Source organism: Haliotis rufescens, unplaced genomic scaffold (genome assembly GCF_023055435.1).
Source record: "Haliotis rufescens isolate VD_foot unplaced genomic scaffold, xgHalRufe1.0.p SCAF_4, whole genome shotgun sequence".
In the NCBI taxonomy this organism is placed as follows: domain Eukaryota; kingdom Metazoa; phylum Mollusca; class Gastropoda; order Lepetellida; family Haliotidae; genus Haliotis; species Haliotis rufescens.
Window position 1 is genome coordinate 54,803,189 of NW_025964112.1, and position 22,313 is coordinate 54,825,501.

The 22,313-nt window shown below is 39.8% G+C and overlaps 1 protein-coding gene across 1 annotated transcript; it reads left to right on the forward strand.

Moving 5' to 3' along the window:
- The first annotated feature begins 3,194 nt into the window (after positions 1-3,194).
- LOC124115031 (3-hydroxyisobutyryl-CoA hydrolase, mitochondrial-like) lies at positions 3,195-18,828 on the forward strand. The gene is made up of 13 exons (XM_048382454.1): positions 3,195-3,286; positions 5,997-6,017; positions 7,751-7,787; positions 9,202-9,336; positions 10,189-10,273; positions 11,293-11,373; positions 11,942-11,994; positions 13,258-13,336; positions 13,964-14,109; positions 14,984-15,070; positions 16,215-16,367; positions 17,261-17,399; positions 18,440-18,828. Exons 1-13 carry the CDS (start codon positions 3,210-3,212, stop codon positions 18,556-18,558), a joined length of 1,212 nt encoding a protein of 403 aa, XP_048238411.1. The 5' UTR covers positions 3,195-3,209; the 3' UTR covers positions 18,559-18,828.
- The last annotated feature ends 3,485 nt before the right edge of the window (positions 18,829-22,313 follow it).

Here is a 22,313-nt window from a genome sequence, read left to right on the forward strand (position 1 = left end):
TGACTGGTACGCGCATATTATCGTACAGTGCAACATCGGTGACAAGCCTTCCGTACCACCCATTAAATGTCGCGTAATCTCTCTCTCTCTCTCTCTCTCTCTCTCTCTCTCTCTCTCTCTCTCTCTCTCTCTCTCTCTGGAAACGAATGGCGACAATCGATCGTAACCTCTAAACTGTTATGAAGAAACTGTTAAAAAAGCGTTTGACTAATAATAACAAGTTTAAAACTACAGGGTGGAATGTGTAAGTCTCCCAACTACGCTGGTATGCCGTCACCGCGCATGTTGTTCCCAGGGACGTCAGAATCAGCATTGTCAGAATGGATATGTTCTATTAATACATCAAAGGTATTTGTTAAGGTGTTTTTTTCACAAAATATCTAGTTCCACGTGAACTATCTATAACTCTGACAGGAAGGGCCGTCATATCTTACACTAACAATTAAATAATAAAATCTCTTCTAAAATTGATTATGAACCCCTCAAAAGAACGCGCCAGCCTAATTGCACAATATATTTCTTTAAGTATAGCTCAGATCTATGTCGAACTAAAGTACTCTTAACAATCCTATTTGGTATACTTCAATGCGTTTCTTAATCATGTTTTTGGTGTGTTCTCTATATCAGGGAGTCTGAATCATATAACTTGTAGCAGTATCACTCGGGGCACAAGTAGCTTTTAGTCGTTAGGTGTTATACAAAGAGCCGAATGCGTCCGGCGTTAGGGTTTATACCACCTCCTCCTCCCCATCCGCAACCACCTCCTCTTCCTCCACAACCACCTCCTCTTCCTCCACAACCACCTACTCTTCCTCCACAACCACCTCCTCTTCCTCCACAACAACCTCCACCACAACCCTCTCTCCCCCTCCACAACAACCCCCTCCTCCTCCAAAACCACCACCTCCTCCTCCACAACCACCTCTCCCCCTCCACAACAACCCCCTCCTCCACAACCACCACCTCCTCCTCCACAACCACCACCTCCTCCTCCACAACCACCTCTCCCCCTCCACAACAGCCCCCTCCCCACCCCAACAAGCTTTTACAATTTTTTTTACCGATATCAATAAATGATTACCCTTATTACATTATTACATTATATTGCTACATTGTATTGCTACATTATATTGATACATTATATTGATACATTATATTGTAACATCATATTTTACATGACATTGTTACATTATATTGTTACATTACATTGCTCATTGTTACATTACAATGTTACATTATATTGTTACATTACATTGCTCATTGTTACATTATTTACATTGTTGCATAACATTGTCACATTATATTGTCACATTGTATTGTTACATTATATTGCAACATTATGTTGTTTGATTTCATTGATACATTACATTGTTTTAACTTCTTTGATAGGCATTTAGAAGTTGGAGTACTAAGTAAGGATAAGAATTTATGGATGAACAACTTCTTTATTACAGTTAAGAGCGACGTTTCGGTGTAGGTTTTAACACCGTTATCAAGCAAGTGTCATGGACACCACCCACTTCAACACCTTAACCGACAACATCCTCAACGATCAATCCACCTATAAGCAGCTAAAGAAAGACCCCACCAACAGCCTACAGAAAGAGCACAAGACCTTACTCAACCAACTTCTGGACAGCAATGAAATCGGCCCCACCCTCCACAAAAAACTCATCACCCCTCACCCTAAGCCACCTTATACCCGGGCAATCATAAAAATTCACAAAGACCCCGTCAAAGCCCGTCTCCTAGTCTGCTCCAATGACACTGTTCACTACAATACGGCCCAGCACCTATAAACGTCGCTCTTAATTGTAATAAAGAAGTTGTTCATCCATAAATTCTTATCCTTACTTACATGACATTGTTACATAACATTACTATATTGTTACATTACAGTGTTACATTGTATTGTTACATTTTATTGTTACATTATATTGCTACATTATATTGTTACATTACATTGTTGCATAACATTGTAACATTATATTGTTGCATAACATTGTTACATTATATTGTTACGTTATATTGCTACATAATGTTGTTACATTACATTATATTGTTACATTACATTGCTACATAACAGTGTTACATTATATTGTTGCATGACATTGTTACATTGTATCGTTAAATTTTATTGTTACATTATATTGCTACATTATATTGTTAAATTACATTGTTGCATAACACTGTTACATAATACTGTTGCATATAACATTGTTACATTGTATCGTTAAATTTTATTGTTACATTATATTGCTATATTATATTGTGACGTTACATGTATTTTGCTACATTATATTGTTACATTACATTTTTCCATTTTATTGTTACATTATATTGCTACATTACATTTTACATTACATTGTTACATAACATTACTACATTATATTGTTACATTATATTGCTACATTACATTGAACATTATAGTGTTACCTTACACTACTCATTGTTACATTACATCGTTTCAATTTCACGAAAAGCACAGATTACAAGGTTACCATGGCCAGGTCGGCAATCCTAAGAAGGTGTCCGGGCCAAAACGCATTATACAATTTCAACTGTGAAAAGTAGGTTATGGAGGATTTGACTCGAACCGCTTGACTGGAGACCAATTCCCCTTTAAGTGATGAAAATTACGCCCATAGAGCATTTCCCCCTCCCTTTAATTTAAATTGATACATTTTGCTTTTTTGACTGAGGCAAATCTATTGTTCAACGAATAATTTAAAACGTATATTGTCTTTTAAGAAATATTTAAAGAATAGTGTATGCCTTCATCCCACACATGCGTTTGCGTTTAGAAATATGGAAACAAAAATAAACAAGCGATTTGATGTATCGGGTATTGGTTGTGTTTTGTGTTGTGTCTTATATAATTGTTTACTTTACAATACGGGTAATGTTATGATTGTTTCTTATCAGTGCAGAACGCATAGAGGCACTTGACTCGTGTCGGATATAGTCTATATTTTTCACGTGAAGCATTACAAGAACTTGACGACGCGTCTGATTTTAGGTCCGCTTCATTCCATTTGAAGGTGCAGGTCAGGCCTATTCACAATAGCTGTAACAAGCAATGTTGGTGAAACATATAGTGATACACTACTGGTGGATGATGATGTGATGTTTGTCTTTCTTCCAAATGTGAACACAACAAAACACGCCGCTGATATGATAGTGATTTTGGATAACCAGCTTTACACTGGATGGATAATCGAGTCTGTGCAGATAAAACTCTCCTCCAACAGAGAAGAGTTTCTACTTTGCCGGTCAGGGACTTTGGGTGAGATAGTGTTATTTGTATGGTACTGTTGGAACAAAGCCGCTTTGATACAAAATATGTCTCTGCAATTGTTAAATTACTTTCATAGTTAGAAGGTATGTTGTTGTCATTAACTGTAGACAACAACTTTTCGCAATATCTACCAAATATTAATCAACACGCATCAGTAGCCCACATGAGGCTGAGTATTCGGAGACGAATTCATCAGCTGATCATATTTCATAGACGTGGTAACCTGCGTTCGAAGCTCCATGTAATGTTTAAAGAAAAGAAGCGTTACATGGTCAGAGCATGGAACATTCAATCAAGAATGGTGACAGATATTAGACACGTCACCTATTTTCGTGTCAAGACGGTGGCACAATGTAAACAATGTAAACACGTCACCTCGAGCTGAAATTACGGAAGTACTGTAATTTACAAGGTGCGCGTTTTATCGGATTTTAAATTGCTGCACGTGGGGATCAAACACGCGTTGTAAGGATGAAGAGCACAGCTTTGCCAATCATCCTAATGTAATGAGTTATCTAATAAGCCAACACTTTACCACTGGACCATGGACGCTATCACAAATATTTAGTACTTGATTGTTTACCCTGATTTGTGGTAGCCATTTTCCCCCATGAAAAGTAATAAAAAAATGTACACACTCTCTTCAAATAACATTGGAAAATGAGTTAAAAAGAGGTGAGATAGTTACAGTGTGTGAAATAGTCTCAAAGTATTGCTGGCCAGGTTGGCTAGCTTTCGTTAAAAGTTACTAGCCAGTTTTAAATATCACTACATATAAATATGCTTTGTTTTGTTTGTTTTTCCCAAAATTTGATTCGTTTAGGTAATAAAGTAAACCAAAATTGCAAAACATAAATCGAATATTTTTGTCTAGTTAGGAAAAATAAATGACATCTGATATAGCAGTGTATAGAGAACACGAATAATCATTAAGGTTAGTGAGTGCATTTTGTTCTGTTTAGTGTACAAAACAAGTACAGCGATACCCTGAGGTTGCAGGCTATTGCTCTGAAATTCTGAATCTGCATTGTTAAGTCAGTTAGTCAGAGTAAACTAGACCACATAAAATTTGCTACTGACCACACCTTTGACAAATGATGTCTATTTTGGTATTTCACCCCCTGGATAGCTAACCTGTGCCATAACTCACAACTAACCCTAAGCATCATTCAAGGGGTACCTAACCCTCTGGATCATGAAGGTGTGCTTCATCAGAAAGAGGATCTGAAGGCTATGGACAAAGTTAGGGGTAGCCTACCCAAATGCTAAAACAACTAAGCATCGAAGTGGATTGTGAGTGAGAGCCTTGCAGGCAGAGCCAATAAGTGTCATGATCTGCTTAACTATGCAGGAATTACGAGTACTCATGTGTCCTGACATAATGCATTATCAGCATGACTGATGTTTTTGCTGTCTGCTAGCTCAGGTATCTGAATGTAAATTCAGCATTATGTTATTGTTAGATTGCATTGAATGTATCCTGTGGACTAGTTATGGTCTGGACCCGTGAAAATCCGGGGTTGAATAGGTCTTCAGCAACCCATGCTTGCCGTAAAAGGTGACTATGCTTGTTGTAAGAGGCGACTAACGGGATGAGGTGGTCAGGCTCGCTGACTTGGTTCATGCATCTCATCGAATCCCAATTGCGTGGATCGATGGTCATGATATCAATCACTGAATTGTCTGGTCCAGACTTGATTATTTACAGACCGCCTTCATATAGCTGCAATAATGCTGAGTATGGAGTGAAACAACAAAGAAACAAAAAGTGATGGTCTGATGATAGACTGTACTTGATTATTCAATAGTTTTCCTGTGTTTGTTGATGCAGTGATCTCGGGTCAGTATGGTGATTGATTTTACACCAACTTTTATACATATTTACACAATGTAAACATTCGTTATCACATTGCAACCAATGAATAGTTTCAATTATCATGGAATGAGATTAATTAAGTATTCAACACAAAACTTTGATGTTCTTTATCAGAGTTAATATGTGAATTACATTTACTATATCTACCTATGAACATGATGAAAATATTTGCAAAGTGTATGTATGTTTTCATGTGACAATTACACTAAGTCTAGTAGAGGTGTGGCGATATGGGGTGGTCACAATAAGTTACATATTTTGCAAGTTGATATTCATTCTTTTTTCAGGTGAATTATTGGGGCACGGGTGGCCCAGTCGTCTAAGGCGCCGCGATTCTGCTGTGCAGAGTTGCATCCCTTGGGTACACCAGAAACCTATGATTGTGGGTTTGAATCCCGGTTCGCCCAGAATATGTTTCTAGGTTTGTCAGCACCATACCCTTCCTTGCTCGTGGGTTTCACTGAAGTGGTAAATGTCTGAGACCTGCATCACTTTGGGCTTTCCTCCCACATTAAGCTGACATGCCGCGATATAACTGGAATACTGTTAAAAGCGATGTTAAACCCAACTCACTTACTCACTCAGGTGAATTACAACCCTGAATTGTTTTGTTTTTTTATTTCACAGTTAGAAGATGGGATATTATAAGGCAGGAATATATAGGCTTGAGAGCAGTGTGAATGTTGTGCCGTTATATATCCAACTGGGAAATACTAGAGAATGTGTATAAGCTTGTTGTTCAACAGTTTCTTTCGCTGTATCGTTACACCACTACAGTCTTGGTTATACGGTGATTAATTGTTTGATTTGTCTCTGTTGCAGAACTCTAGCCATGTTCAGAGGGTAGGTGGTTTAATTTTCCTTGTTCACAGTGGCAGTCGACCAGTTAAATACATTACACAAGACCAAGACACATGTTTTAATACAATCTCATTAAAATCAGATCTTAGTTCTTGCATCCGCTAAACAAAGATCTGAGGACATCCCATTAGGGGTCATGTCAGAACCTTTCATCCCACCAATCAGATCATGAATGTGACAGTCGGAATGTGATTTCTAATCATGCAACCTCGAAAACTTTTATATGAGGTACATGTATTCCGAACGATAGTTACGGGCTTAAAGACTGAATCCACACAATCTAGACCATCTAATAGCCATTCCAGAATGTTCTTTTGTTCAGGTTTCAAATTTTTAAGCGAGAATTTGTCAAAATATGTTTCGAAGTGTAGTCGCCAATTTGTAATTAGTGCCATAAAGCCTGAGAAAGCTGCCTTCTCATTGGCTAATATCGACTTCTTGTCAGTCATTCCATTGGTCGGTCAAAGTTCGCGCAAGGTCGATCTCACGTGATCTGTAATGGGTGTCCTCAGATCTTTGTTTAGGGGTAGCGAGAACTAAGATCTGATTTAAATGAGATTTTAATATAGAGCCCACTGTTTTATTTCTCACAGTATGGATTATAGGTCCTAAAAAAGAAAACACTGTCCCTGATAATCCCCTGTAGGGTTTCCAGTTAGGAATTGGTCCACCTATGGTGGTCATAAGAGGTGACTTGGTGGATTAAGTGTCAGTGAAAACCCATAGCATGGATTGTTGCCCCTTAATATCCATCAACCCGTGAAGATCCGGGGAAAATAGGTCTTCAGCAACCTATGCTTGCCGTAAGAGGCGACTAACGGGATTGGGTGCTCCAGCTCGCTGACTTGGTTGATGCATGTCATTGTATCCCCATTGTGTGGATCGATGCTCATGATATCATTTACTGGATTGTATGGTCCAGAATCAAATAATTTACAGGCCACTGTCATATAGCTGGAATATTGCTGAGTGCGGCATTAAACAACAAACAAACATGATATCCATCACTCGATTGTTCTAGACTCCATTATGTTTCAGGCCTCAAAGTTTAAATTTTTACCAAGTAGCTATATGGCTACAACATGTACAAGTAGTTTGTTCCAGGTAGCCAGTGGTAAAATCAAGAAGTATTAGGTAGCCAAAAGCATTTGAAATTTGAATCTTTTATCAAATAACTATTATATGTACAAGTCATAGCACAACTCTTGGAACTGTATATTAGTGGAAACTACTTGAGTTTTGTTATTTGTGACTTGAACAATGATGCAATTTATGTTACTAGATTACATAGGTATATCCTTGTTTATCCAATAAACTATCAACTAAAATAAAATACTAATTACATTAATATTTATGTATTTCAGTTCATTGTTGACTTTAGGTGGTTATTTGCGAGTACAATTAGAAGCAGACATAACTATTTTTGTGTCTACATATGTGTAGCAGTAGAATTTAGTCACCACAAGATATTTTTCAAGGTAGTCATTTGGGAACCTCTGAATTTTAGACAGTTGACAAATTGAAATTTAGTTCGCATTGGCAACCATTTTAGTCATAACATTCAGGTTTATGTTTTCAGGTCGGTGTCCTATAGCTGGAATATTGCTAGGGTGGCACTGAACACACACTGCAGCTATACATGATTCTTTGTGAAATTATAGATTCTGATGTTTCTTCAATGTTGTCAGTATCCTGATTATGTCTTTTTCTTGTAGGTCTGTACGACGACTGCGTGTGATTCTAAATCATGTGGTAAGGATTGGTTTGTTAGGGAGGAAAATTTGTTTATGTCAACTTGAAACACAATGTTTCGGAATATGTACTTCTTCATCAGGTGAACCTTTGTTATGTTATGACTTTTGTTGTTCTTACATGTACATATATATGTTCTCTGCTTCATAGCATTTATTCACCTGATGAATGGAGTAAGTATATGCTCCAAAATGTTGTGTTTCTCAAAATAAAGAAGTTGACATCCATAAATTCTCTTCCTTATGTGTTTGACTTCAAAATGCCTTTCAAAGACTTGATTTGTTTTTTGTTTTGACTTTAGAAGAAAGATATCACAGACATGTCACCTCACAATACAGTGATAGAAAAATGTAACTGTTTTAGTCTACTAGTCTTTATTTTTATGGCATCTAGCAAAACCCATAAAAATGGCAGATTTCTACAAGTACTTATGATATCTTACCTATTGGGCAGTTTGGCAAGGACTATAGAGGGGTGGTCGGGTTGCCTAGTGGTTAAAGCGTTCGCTTGTCACGCCGAAGACACTCTTTAATTTAAGTGATATACTTGTGACATCCTTTATTACAGAAATGACTTCAGTATGTTTCTGCGTTTATGAGGTACGAGGGGCGGTCGGGAAGCCTACTGGTTAAAGCGTTCACTCGTCACGCCAAAGACCCAGGTTTGATTCCTGACATGGGTACAATGTGTGAAGCCCATTTCTGGTGTCCCCCGCCGTGATTTTGCTGGAACAAGCGGCGTAAAATCAAACTCACTCACTCACTCAAGGATTATAGCACTAGTGCCAATTTCTAATGCTGCATTATATTTGATACCACTACCTGCCTGCCGCCACTGCCTGGTAATCTATATTTGATAGACTCTGATTGCAGACTTATCCAGGGATGGCGAGAGATTATTTGCTGTATATAAGGAACATAAATTAGAAAATAATTTTTCTTTCTAATGTATGACATTTACAATATGGAAACACAAAAGGGTATTACTCTCTTTATCATATGAGGTTATTCTTATGATAATCAGTGTTTGAAAGGCCCGTGAAGTTCTGGGTTAGAATAGGTCTTCAGCTACCCATGTTTGCTGTAAGAGGTGATTATGTTGTCATAAGAAGCTACTAACGGGATTGAGGGGTCAGGCTCGCCGACTTGGTTCATATATGTCATTGAATCCCAATTGAGTAGACTGATGCTAATGATGTCCATCACTGGATTGATTGTCTGGTCCAGACTTTTGCAGACTGCAGACCACAGTCATATAGCTGGAATATTGCTGAGTGTGGCGTGAAACAACAAACAAACTGTGTTGAAGACTTAACTTCACTCAATGAAGAAGTTTCAGTAACTGTGTGTAAATACAATATTTGAGTGAATCACCTAATAAAGGAAAATTACATACATTTGTTCTTTTCTTCCAGAAAATGTTTTCAAGTGCAACAGATGAGGTGTTATTTGAGTGTGTTGGCGACAAGCGTGTGATTGTTTTAAATCGGCCAAAGGCCCTCAACTCACTCAACTTGTCCATGGCCAGGAAGATCTACTCCCAAATGAAGGTGAGTGTCTATCAGTAGCCATGGGATGAATGTATGCTGGTGAATAAAGTTTAGAAAAAAAAATCACAATTATCAAGGTTTTAGCAGGAGCTACCTTGTGATCATTGTCAATAGGGGTGGTCGGGTAGCCTAGTGATTAAAGTGTTCGCTCGTCACGCCGAAGATCCGGGTGTGATTCCCGACATGGGTACAATGTGTGAAGCCATTTCTGGTGTCCCCCGCCGTGATATTGCTGGAATATTGCTAAAAGCGGCATAAAACCATACTCACTCACTCACTCATTGTCAATACTTCACAACCTTTGTATCAGGTCTTTATCCTGGATTCTAAAATATTACTTAGTGCCCCTGGCAGACAAACTGTGAAAGAAATTGTTATTTTATTCAAGATTGGGATTTTCTTAAAGTTCTTCTTATGTTTGGTTGTTGTTTAATGCCGCACCCAGCAATATTCTAGCTGTATGGCGGCGATCTGTAAATAATCGAGTCTGGACCAGACAATCCAGTGATTGACATCATGAGCATCAATCCACGCAGTTGGGATTCAATGACATGTATCAACCAAGTCAGCAAGACTGACCAACCGATCCTATTAGTTGCAGTTGCCTCTTACGACAAGCATTGGTTGCTGAAAACCTATCTGTACCTGCATCTTCACAGGTCTCTTATTTGAGTACATGGTTTGAGTAGACATGGTTTCATTGAATAGTTTACATCCCTTATAGCACTGCTTTTCATAAGTAAAAGTGAAAAAAATATATGGTGCAAATTGTGGAATGCGAGATTATGAATATTAGGACTTATGTCCTTGAGGTGTCTGTTCATTCTAATTGCTCTACTCTCTCCTGTTTAGAGCTGGGAGTCAGATCCTGCCGTCTCTATGGTGATAATGAAAGGAACAGGTGACAAAGCCTTCTGTGCAGGTGGTGACGTGCGAGGTAGGTGGGGTGGGGGGGGAGTGTGGAGGTTCTAGGTGTGAGTGGGGAGAGTAAGGGATATCTACATACAAGCAGGTGGTGACGTGCGCTGTAGGGACAGGGGGGAGTGTGGAGGGTCTACATGTGGGTGGGGAGAGTAAGGAATGTCTACATACAAGCAAGTGTTGACGTGCGAGGTAGGTAGGGGGAGTGTGGAGGGTCTAGGTGTGGGTGGGGAGAGTAAGGGATGTCTACATACAAGCAGGTGGTGATGTGCGAGGTAGGTGGGGGAGTGTGGAGAGTCTAGGTGTGGGTGGGGAGAGTAAGGGATGTCTACATACAAGCAGGTGGTGATGTGCGAGGTAGGTGGGGGAGTGTGGAGAGTCTAGGTGTGGGTGGGGAGAGTAAGGGATGTCTACATACAAGCAGGTGGTGATGTGCGAGGTAGGTGGAGGGGAGTGTGGAGAGTCTAGGTGTGGGTGGGGAGAGTAAGGGATGTCTACATACAAGCAGGTGGTGATGTGCGAGGTAGGTGGGGGGAGTGTGGAGGGTCTAGGTGTGGGTGGGGAGAGTAAGGGATGTCTACATACAAGCAGGTGGTGATGTGCGAGGTAGGTGGGGGGAGTGTGGAGGGTCTAGGTGTGGGTGGGGAGAGAAAGGGATGTCTACATACAAGCAGGTTGTGATGTGCGAGGTAGGTGGGGGGAGTGTGGAGGGTCTAGGTGTGGGTGGGGAGAGTAAGGAATGTCTACATACAAGCAGGTGGTGACTTGCGAGGTAGGTGGAGGGGAGTGTGGAGGGTCTAGGTGTGGGTGGGGAGAGTAAGGGATGTCTACATACAAGCAGGTGGTGACAGGCAGGTTTAGGCATTAGCATCTCTCAAATCCAAAGCAATTTTTCTCAATGTTGATGGTGTTCTGATCATGATTTTGGCTAGATAATGGTTATCATATTCTGACTGGTAGTGTTTCAAGGTAAATTTCCATCACTTGCAAGGTAGCAGCTGGCCCAGTCTCGCATAAATGTATTTCTCTTTTCAGCCATCACTGAAGCAGGAAAGACCGGAGATCGTCTATCGAGGGACTTCTTCTTTGAAGAGTACATATTGAATAATCATATTGGCAAGTGTTGTTTCCAGTCTGTCGATGGCCCAGTTCAGTTATTGATAAGAGATCTCATTTAATCTGTTTATTGAACCTGTATGACTATGGGCTTGTCTCTTAACATTAATCAGACAGGATGTGGTATATCTGAAATATTACATGAGGACAAGTCTCTGTATGTTTGTGTCTTATTAGTTATTTATAGAAAGGAATAGGACTGTGTTAACTGACAAAATCAGCATTTTATATTTGTTGTTAATATGACGACTCAGCTCTGTGCCAGGTGCAATGTGACGTCTCACTTCTGTGCCAGGTTAAAGCATCACACGGAAGACCGGGGTTCAATTCCCCCCATGGGTACACCGTGTGAACCCCATTTCTGGTGTCCCATGCCGTGATGTTGTTGGAATATTGCTAAAAGCGGCGTAAAACTATACTCACTCACTCATTTCTGTGCCATGTGCAATGTGACATCTCAGTTCTGTGCAAGTATGCAGTGAGACATCTCACTTCCGTGTTTGTGTGCAGTGAGACGTCTGTGAAGATGCTGTGTCGTTGATGTAATGATGATGCTCTGTCCTTCCAGGTACCTACAAGCTGCCATACATTGCCATGATTGATGGCATTACGATGGGAGGGGTGAGTACCCAGGATAAGAATTTTCTGCATGACATCCTTGACATGGCACGATCACAATTTAATCCCAATTAGTGGAGATTACACAGAGAGAGTGAATATGGTTTTACCCTGCACCAGAAATGGGACACCAGACATGGGCTTCACACATTATATCAGTGTTTATATTGTTTATTTCATCATATTATGTATACGTAACAACCTGTAATGTGTTTGAAAAGTCGTACTAAAATATGCTATTTGAAGGGGGCGTGGCGTAAATGCAAATGTCCAATTGGGATTTTACATTTTCCGGACCCCTGCATTGTACCCTTGTGGGGAATCGAACCCAGGTCTTCAGTGTAACGACAAATGCTTTAACCCCTAGACTACACCACCTGCCCTGTGGAGATTCCATACTTGTAAGATCTGATGTGTGGTTACACTATGTATTTGTGACAGCGTGGATATTTTCTTATGCTGATGACATTGTTTGTTTGACCTTGAATCAGCAGGGTGCAGTGGAATTTGCTGAATATGGCGTCATTTATGATTTATATCATGTGATTTATTACTCAACTCAACAACCCCTGTGGTCTAGTGGATAGAGCATCTGCCCGGAGAGCAGAGGTCTATGGTACTTGTTACTCTGCCTGGTGCTCGGCTTAAAGGGGGGCTAAAACAAGGACTGGTCGGCTCGGAGTCAGAATACTGTGTCTGAGTGGAGTGTCCATGTGAAACTGTAGCATGGTATATCAATTGGCTAGTGCAATTACCTTTGATGCAATGTTAAATAGTTATAGTTATAGTATAATAAAGTATTTATCATCCAAAACTGGCTCCCACAGGAGATATCGCTTGGAGGAGATCAAGCAATGTCTACACTGTAGATATCGCTGCAATGAAATTACATCATGATGCTTTGCAGACCATTGTGACGTCACTGGTTACCATGACGTCATAATCAAATGACATCACTAATGGCTCTGCTACTGAAACTGTTAGCAGTACTATTTACACTGAAGACACTGCTAATTATTGTCTACAAATTGAAAAAGTTGGAAGAATGATGTTGGATGATAAATAAAATCTCACCCTCGTGTCTTTTGATATCAAGCCTCGGAATTTTTCCACTTTTATCAACTCGTGTTGATATATTTGATATCAAAAGACACTCGGGTGAGATTCTCTATTTGTCAAGCATTTTAATTTTGATTGCTACATTCATCCTAATGGGAGAAGTTTGTGGTCCTGCTGTTGTGTCATGACTTGGGTACAATGTTACAGGGTGTTGGTCTGTCTGTCCATGGGATGTTCCGGGTGGCCACGGAAAGGACTATGTTTGCCATGCCAGAGACTGCTATAGGTGAGAGTAGCTGCAGAATACGCAGGATTAACAATACAAAGATATGTGTAGAAGAATTGATTATGTAAACCCCATTGATATCCATGAGACCCATTCCAACCTTACACAAATAACATTCAGCTTCTTCTGAAACTCATGGAGCGGTGGGGTAGCCTAGTGGTTAAAGCGTTTGCTCGTCACGCCGAAGAACCCAGGTTTGATTCCCCACATGGGTACAATGTGTGAAGCCCATTTCTGGTGTCCCCTGCCATGATATTGCTGGAATATTGCTAAAAGTGGCATAAAACCATACCCGCTCACTCTGAAACTCTGGCGATAACATAGTTGTCTCCCTTGATACTATGTTTCCACGCTCTTGGTTTTCCTCTATAGTGTGATTCAAGAGGCATAAAACTCAATGACTCAACCGTGGGTTTGAATCCCAGGTTCAACCTCATTAGGACCTTCGGTTCATCAGCACCATACCTGTGGGTTTCACCAAAGTGGTAATCGTCTCCATTACATGCATCTTTAGGACTAAAATGTTGTTCACAGCAACGTAAAAGACAACTCCGTCCCTTACTCTGACTGAAGATTTAGGTTTCTGTGATGGTATTTCTCAGTGCCATCTTTCTTCTGTTGTGCCAGGGTTATTCCCTGACGTGGGTGGAGGGCACTTCCTGCCGCGCCTCCATGGACAGATTGGTACCTTCCTGGCACTGACGGGATTCCGGTTGAAGGGCCAGGATGTGCATGCAGCTGGAGTAGCCACACATTTCGTAAACTCACAGCAGGTATTTCAAACTCTTTAGTTTAACTGATATACTTGTGACATCTTTTATTACAGAAATGACTTCAGTATGTTTCTGCGTTTATGAGGTAAGGGGGCCAGTCGGGAAGCCTAGTGGTTAAAGTGTTTGTGCGTCACGCCAAAGACCCAGGTTCGATTCCCGACATGGGTACAATGTGTGAAGCCCATTTCTGGCGTCCCCCGCTGTGATATTGCTGTAATATTGCTTAAAGCGGTGTAAAACCATGCTCGCTCCCTCACTCACTCACTCACTCACTCATGAGGTTCAAACGCAAAATCGGTGTGCACTCTTTGTGTATTCTATTATGTTTGTAACCTCATTAATGCAGACACATATTGAAGTCAATTCTTATCATTAAGTATGCGCAATAATGAAACACAAGCTCTGCTAATTTTATTATCAGTTTAAGGCGACTATGCTTGTTGTAAGAGGCAGCTAACGGAATCGGGTGGTCAGGCTCGCTGACTTGGTTGATGCATGTCATCGTATCCCAATTGTGTAGAGGGATGCTCATGATGTCAATGACTGGATTGTCTGGTCCAGACTTGATTATTTACAGGTAGCTGTCATATAGCTGGGATATTGCTGAGTGCGGCGTTAAACAACAAACAAATATTATCAGTTTGTCAGGAAATAGTAGTTCGTTTGTGGGCGTGGCCTAAACAAATTTAGTTATAAAACCGGAACAAAAAAACAAAAAAATTGCTTGCTTAGCCAATGAAATGCCAAGGAATCACTAGCAATATATTTATTGAACAACAGACAGAGAGTTTACTTATGGATGAGTTGAGTTACAGATGCCTATTGTGACCATGACACTGGCTCTATTGACATGCTGTGTGCTTTTCATGTTCAGCTACCTGACTTGGAAAAAGCCCTGATGGAACTACAGAAGCCCCAAAAATCCGACATTTCACAGGTTCTCAACAAGTTCCATAAACAGGTTGGTACTGATACAAATTCCTGCAGATGTGTATTGAGAAGTCAAAACTAAGTAATGAGATAAAACGCAAATATGGTCAATAATATTGTGGTAGAGGGGTTGTCAAGTTTTCATTTTCCCTATCTACATTTTATATATTGTTCTGAGGGATGCAACTGTTCACATCCAGTGTGTAAGTAGGTATGATCATTATGATAAGGCTAAAAATAAATAGTCTTCGTTCTCGGGGACCGCCCAAATCATCATTAAGTTCTCCGCATGTTTCGTATTTATTTTCCAACACAAGAAAATCCTTACATACTCAACTGTTTATTTGGTTACACACTAAAAAACAAACAAACCACAGCCGCCCGCACAGTATTTTCAAAAGCCATTAGCTGAGAACCACTTTTTTAAATATTTTTTAAGCCTATACATCAGAAGCAATTTTGACGAAAGCTTGATTTTGTGTTATCTTATATGATCACATGATATGAATGATAAGAGACATAATGCCTAAGTCAGCTAATATCCTTCAATATCACACCAGCCTATTGATCTATGGCCATGCAAACCAGTGGTTGACAGCATGAGCAATCGTCCTCACTGTCTCGACCTGTTGTCACAAAATTTAGCCAAGTCACTCATTTTAACCACAAATCAGGTCTTTCAAGTAATTTTTAATTATTTATTTTATCTTTATTCACCTTTACTGCCTTTTTGCATATTGACCAAGAGAATCCATCTTCATCTTATATTGGCAGTTATCCCAATTAGTGTGACAATTCAGTGTCATGATGTATTGCAAGACCAACTTAACTACTGTAGTGTAGGAGTCAAAGTACACTGACAAATAAAAACAAAGAGTCACTGCACAGCATGTGGTTGGTCTACATCTTTCAACTATTTCAGTTATATCACCGAATGTCACCTTGATGTGGGGGTAAAGCCCAATTTGATGCAAGTATTAGACCTTTATCACTCTTGTGAAACCAACTAGCATGTGTAGGGTGATTAACCTGGAAAGATAATCGGGGAGAACCAGGATTCGAACCTACAATCATAGGTTATGGGACAACTTAGGGTCTCAACTCTGCACATGCTGTATGTAAGTAGGTCAGACATTATGAGAACATTATCAAATGGTCCATCGATCTCGCTGCAGAGCTCTGATCCCCAGAGGGCCTTTGTGCTGAAGCCTCACCTGGACAGCATCGACACACTGTTCGCGGCCAACACCTTGGAAGACATATTCCATAACCTTGAGAAGGATGGATCGGAGTGGGCCCTGAAGCAGCTCGGCCTCCTCAAGAAGATGGTATGGTGAAGCAGGCCTTTATAACAGTGTGTACATAATTGAGGTTGGATCAGACAATCCAGTGATCGATCCACACGTATGATGACCCGCAATCAACCAAGTGACCGAGTCTTACCTCTCCATTCATTATGTTATCTCTCACAACTATCATCGGCTGCTAGGGACCTATTCTCACCCAGATCCCACAGGGCTGAAGTTTTTACTGAACGTGATGTTTACAACAAAGCTGACATTAAGCATGTTAATAATTGAAGTGGACATAACATGTCTGCTTTGATATCTGTGGACATAAAATACACTCACAAAATGCATCCTTAAATAATAAATAGAGTGAAAAATGCTGTTTTGATATCTATGTTGTGGCGTAATATACACTCACAGAATGCATCCTTGAATAATTAAGAGAATGAAAAATGGTAATTAATGTCAGTGACTTGACAGTCAGAGAATCACAGTTTGAATCCTATAAAGGTTAAAGTTTGATTGAAGTCCCATCAGGACAAAATACATTTCTGAATCAGCAGGAAAAATTATTTCTGCTTTCTCTGTATGTGGTAAAGTCTGTGTGATAGGTATTTCTTAGAAGCTGACGGATGACACAAGTATGGATGACAACTTCAATAGGTCCTTGTATCTTTGTCAAGCAAGACTGCATATGTATTTTTATCCTTCTGTTGTTATTATTTATCACTTTCATGATAATTTCTCTTTTATGTATGTAAAGTGTTGTTACTGTTAATCCTTGACCTACTACATATGATTCTGTACCATGCCCACATTATTCAGTCTTGCTTGACAACGGCACAAGGATCCATGTGGAAATGTCGCTATAGTGCAAGTAGTTCACAGATAATGAAACTGAAGGGCTTTGTTTTATGCTTTTCTGTTCCCAGTCTCCAACGTCGATGAAGGTGACATTAAGGCAGCTGCGAGAAGGGGCCACGATGACGCTGCAGCAGGTGCTGAACATGGAGTATAGGTTGTCCCAGCGCTGTCTCGAGGACCGGGACTTCTATGAGGGAGTCCGAGCAGGTAGACTTCACGATACTCATGGTCTTGCATGACTTGGATGTGGTTAAAAACAGCAACTGTTTAGATAAACAAGGTTTAACTCTATATGGTGGGGAATGGTGGGGAATGTTTGGCAATTTGGGGCTAATAAATCTTCAGGCACATTTGGGCTGACATACATTGCATCAAATGTATTGCAATGTACTGTTTTGTCACTACTAAACGAATTCACACTATTGATGTGAGAAGAAATCAACTTATAGGTTGAAGATACATCCACTGTGAGAGGCCAGTGCTCTAACAGGCTGCAATTTGCTGTGCAGAGTTGCATCCCTTGGCTGTGTCAGAAGCCTATGAACATGTGTTTGAATCTCAGAACTGTCCTGATTATGTTTCTAGTTTTGTCACCACCTTACCTTTGGATTTCACCAAAGTGGTTAACTTCTAAGACCTGCATCACTTTGGGCTCTCCTCCCACATCAAGATGACACCCAGTGACATACACTTCAAAACAGCGTAAAACCAATATCTCTGTCTCACCAATTCTGTTTTCCGGGATTGGGTGGTCAGGCTCGCTGACTTGGTTGATGCAAGTCATCGATCCCAATTTGGCGGATCGATGCTCATGATATTAATCACTGGATTGATTGGTCCGGACTCAATTATTTACAGACCGCCGTCATATAGCTGCAATATTGCTGAGTGCGGCATTAAACAACAAACCAACCAACCAAGTAATTCTGTTTTCATTCAGCAATGTCTGGACATGTGGTCACTGTATTATGATAATCACCTTACTTATGTACCTTTGCACATGACCCATTGGTCTTCAGCTACTCATGATTGTCATAAGAGGCGACTAACGGGATCAGGTGGTCAGGCTCGCTGACTTGGCAGATGCATGTCATCGTATCCCAATTGCATGGATCAATGCTCATGATATCATGACTCGATTATTTACGTCTTCATATAGCTGGAATATTGCTGAATGCGGCGTTAAACAAACAAACAAACAAACAAACAAACAAACCTTTGCACATGAGCCTTCTGTCCTGTCTCAGTTTTGGTGGACAAGGACAACAGTCCGGCATGGAACCCCGCCAGCATCCAGGAAGTGAGCCAGGAGAAGGTGGACTGGTACTTCTCACCTCTACCTCCAGACAGAGAGTTGGTGCTATGAGTGTCATCATAGGTGGAAACAACCTAATACATTAGACTGCAGGAAGGAAGAGTGTTGTATGTTTGTAGAACATAAGGTAACTCTGCCATCAGAACAAGAGGAGATGTGGCCAGGGAAATCACGTATTGAAGAGAGTATACCGTATTTAACATGATAAGCGCCCAGGGCGCTCTCAAAATTAGAAATAGGGACTCTATTAGAATAGAATTTTGGTGAAAAAAACAACACAGAGTAGAAAGATCGTAAATTTCGTGGTTTATGCTGACAGCCTGAAATGATACAAAAGAAAAGTCTGTGCGTATTATACACGACAGATAACTTTTTCCAGAATTTAACTGCCCATAATTAAGGGTGCATATAACACACAAGTGCGAATTATACACGAATAAATAAGTCTTGTTTACATTGATCAATCGGAAGGGGTACTTATTGGGATTGTTCACTAGCCAATATATTAGCAAATATCGCCGTGGGCGCTTGTTAGAGCAGGGTGCTTATTACGTCAAATACGGTATGTGTATTCAGGGTTGTCACACTTTCTTGTGAGCTAGTGCTTCGTATAGAGACGTTCACCAGTATGAATCGGACTGGAAATGTGTGCACTCTCAAGCTTGAGATGCAATTACTAAAGGCTGTGCCATTAAATAACAAATGTCCATGCAGATTCTACTCCATGTACAGACTCAACTAAGAAATTGTATTGGTGTAGGTTGACTTCAGATTGGAGGCCAGTTCCTCGTGGGTGACAGAATGTGTGATTTTGTAAGCGTGTGTGATCTTATTAAACTTTGTTCTGTGTGATTGGTGTCAGACTTTTGAAAGTAGGTCACGGATTTTAAATGTGGGCATATTGTCTCAGAGAGTCAGTGTATTGTAATCAGCATATTTTTCCTGTTGTGTGTAATCTGGTATGTTCTACAAAATATGTGTGATAGTTATCACCATCATCAACAGATGAAGAGCGTACACACGTATATAGAAGCATTTAAATTTTTTCTTGTTCTTTTGGGAAAGCTTTTAAACTGATATATTTTACTGGGAAGTGCTGGTCATGTGATAACCAATAAGCAGCCTCGTGAAACGGGACTGTTTTAAGGTTTTGTTTGAATTTAACTGCCACAGCCAGTGAATTTTCTAGTGACTACTACACAAAGATTATTGATATTAGAGATCATTCTTCCAAAGACCTCTTCCAAATGGGTTTGGGGAATTCTTTGGGACTTAAAAACGTCAAGGGTACAGGTCAGAAGATTGGAAACATTTCTGCAACACTCAACACTAAGTATTTATGAATTTATCATTAAACTTACCTGCATACCTTCTCTTAATGGGACTCTGCTTTGCAAAGGTTTTGGTCAGAAACAATTAAAGATCATTGTCAGGGTTAAGGGTTTTATAAAACATGGTCATGTCCTTTGGAGTTTCTGAGGCATGGTCACCTCTACGGCCGTGTAACTTTATATTTGCAGGTATTGTTCAAGTCCTTCCACTTGGTGTTATGTCTATCGAAGGTCAAGGTCATCTTTAAATTTATTGTAAGACACGGTTGTATTGCCAGTTACTGTTGTACTTTTACTTGTACAAACCTGAGACTGGGCCTCATTCCAGAGAGTGGTCTTAGCACTACTTCTGTCGTAAGCCAGTGATAAAGAATGGGAGTTAGCGTTAATATCGCTTTGTGGAACTGCTCCCTGGACAATTGTTGGAACTTATAAAGCTGTCTTGATATAAAGTTAAGGTCTGGAAGTAATCTTTTTCCACCGGAAGTAAATGGTGGCGTTTTAGGACTTGAATTTTGAATGGTGGTGGAGGGGCTGCTTCTGTGTTTTCAAGTACAGTAAACTACATTTGTAATGAACACGCTTATAACGAACCGACGGATATAACGAACTGGTCCTTTGGCACCGGTGATTTGCTGTATATATGATGTATGTATGCCTATAACGAACTACGATAATAACGAACTAAAATTATTGGTCCCTTTGACTTTATTTTACCGTAGTTTACGGTACATGGAAACACCTCTAGTTGGATGCTATTGTCTGGACTAAATGGATCAGGTGGTTAGTTTTGGTGACTTGGTTGATTTCAAGTCATTGTATCGATGCCCATGGTGTTAATCACTGGATCATCATCAATGATATTAATCATTCGACTGTCAGGTCGAGACTCTGTTATGTACAGATTATGGTTTAGCGATTGCTCATCATGCTGAAAACACGAGGTCGGTTCTCTGCATGGGTACAATGTGTGAAGGCCATTTGCTGATGTCCACTACCATGATATTGCTGGAACATTACAAAAAGCGCTGTAAAACCATACTCTGAATTATGTGAAATCAATCAAGCCTAATCAGTCTTGTAAACAAGTGTCTTTTGTAGGTCTGTATCTTATGATGACAATGACAGTTCTCAAAACTTATCAAATCGTAGTTCCAGTCTCCATGTAACATGCCTCTGAGGTTATGGTTGAAATGTAAAACCCAAGTGGAAGGATTTCCATTTTCGGCCCAAACCAAAAAGCATGTTCTGACTCATGTACCAAAGAAACAACATTTATTAATATATGTTTAATATTATGTTCAAAGTGTGTTACGACAGCCTAAAGAAATGCTAGAAAAATATGTCTGGCCAGAAAATACACACTTAACGTGGTACCTTCTGATGAAGCACTTGTTTTTAACCAGTTCTGTGGTTTAGTAGCTAGGTTACTGATCAGGAGATTGTGGGTTCAATTCCCGTCATCCGTAATGAAAAAGTTTCAATTTCTATCTTTGACGTCATCTTTCTGGGACAGGGGTGGTATGGTAGCCTAGTGGTTAAAGCGTTTGCTCGTCACGCCAAAGACCCGTGTTCGATTTCTGACAAGGGTACAATGTGTGAAGCCCATTTCTGGTGTCCCCTGCCGTGATATTGCTGAAATATTGCTAAAAGCGGCATAAAACCATACTCACTCACTCACTTTTTAGGACAACCTTATGCTACAAACAACTTAGAAAGTGTGATGTTTTGTATATTTTTTTAATCCCATCACAGTCTTTTGTAACACCAAGATCAATGTACAACAGTTTTCTTGTTGAAGTTCCTCGAATGACAACAGTGTTGCATTTGCATTTGCATTCAGACCTGGAGCACATTTAGGGAAGAACAATTGTGACAATTGTACTCTGACATCATTGTGACTCATCAGGAGAAAAGTGACTGTATGGATGCAAGGGTACAATTGCACTCTGATGTCATTAAGAAAGATGTTGAAGTCAATTTACTACTGTATTATAATCACTATGTGTGCGGACTGTTAAAAAATAACTTATTTTTCTCTCGTTGGTTCATAATGTAATAAAAACAGTATTTCAAAATATTTCAGCATACATGTCTACTTTCAACTAATCAGACCTTATATGTAAAAACTGCAATCATTACATGAACAGTTATAAGTCTGAAAAATGAGTCCAAGGTTTTGCTGCTATGTAGCTCTGTAATAAATATGAATTGAAGGTTATAAATTGTATGTTTGGGGTCCTAGGAGTTTTCGAATATAATAAGAAGTCAAAATGTGGTAAAAAAGAGCGATAACTAAATTCGATAAATTAACTAAGTAGGTGATATGTGTGTAAATCATATCGACGGTTAAGTATCATCGTGCCAACATGCCAATGTGCATACAACCTTTTCCATGTAGGACATGCTAATGAATTAAAAAAAATAATTTATTCCACTTATATGATAACAACACAGGCTCCACATATTCACAGT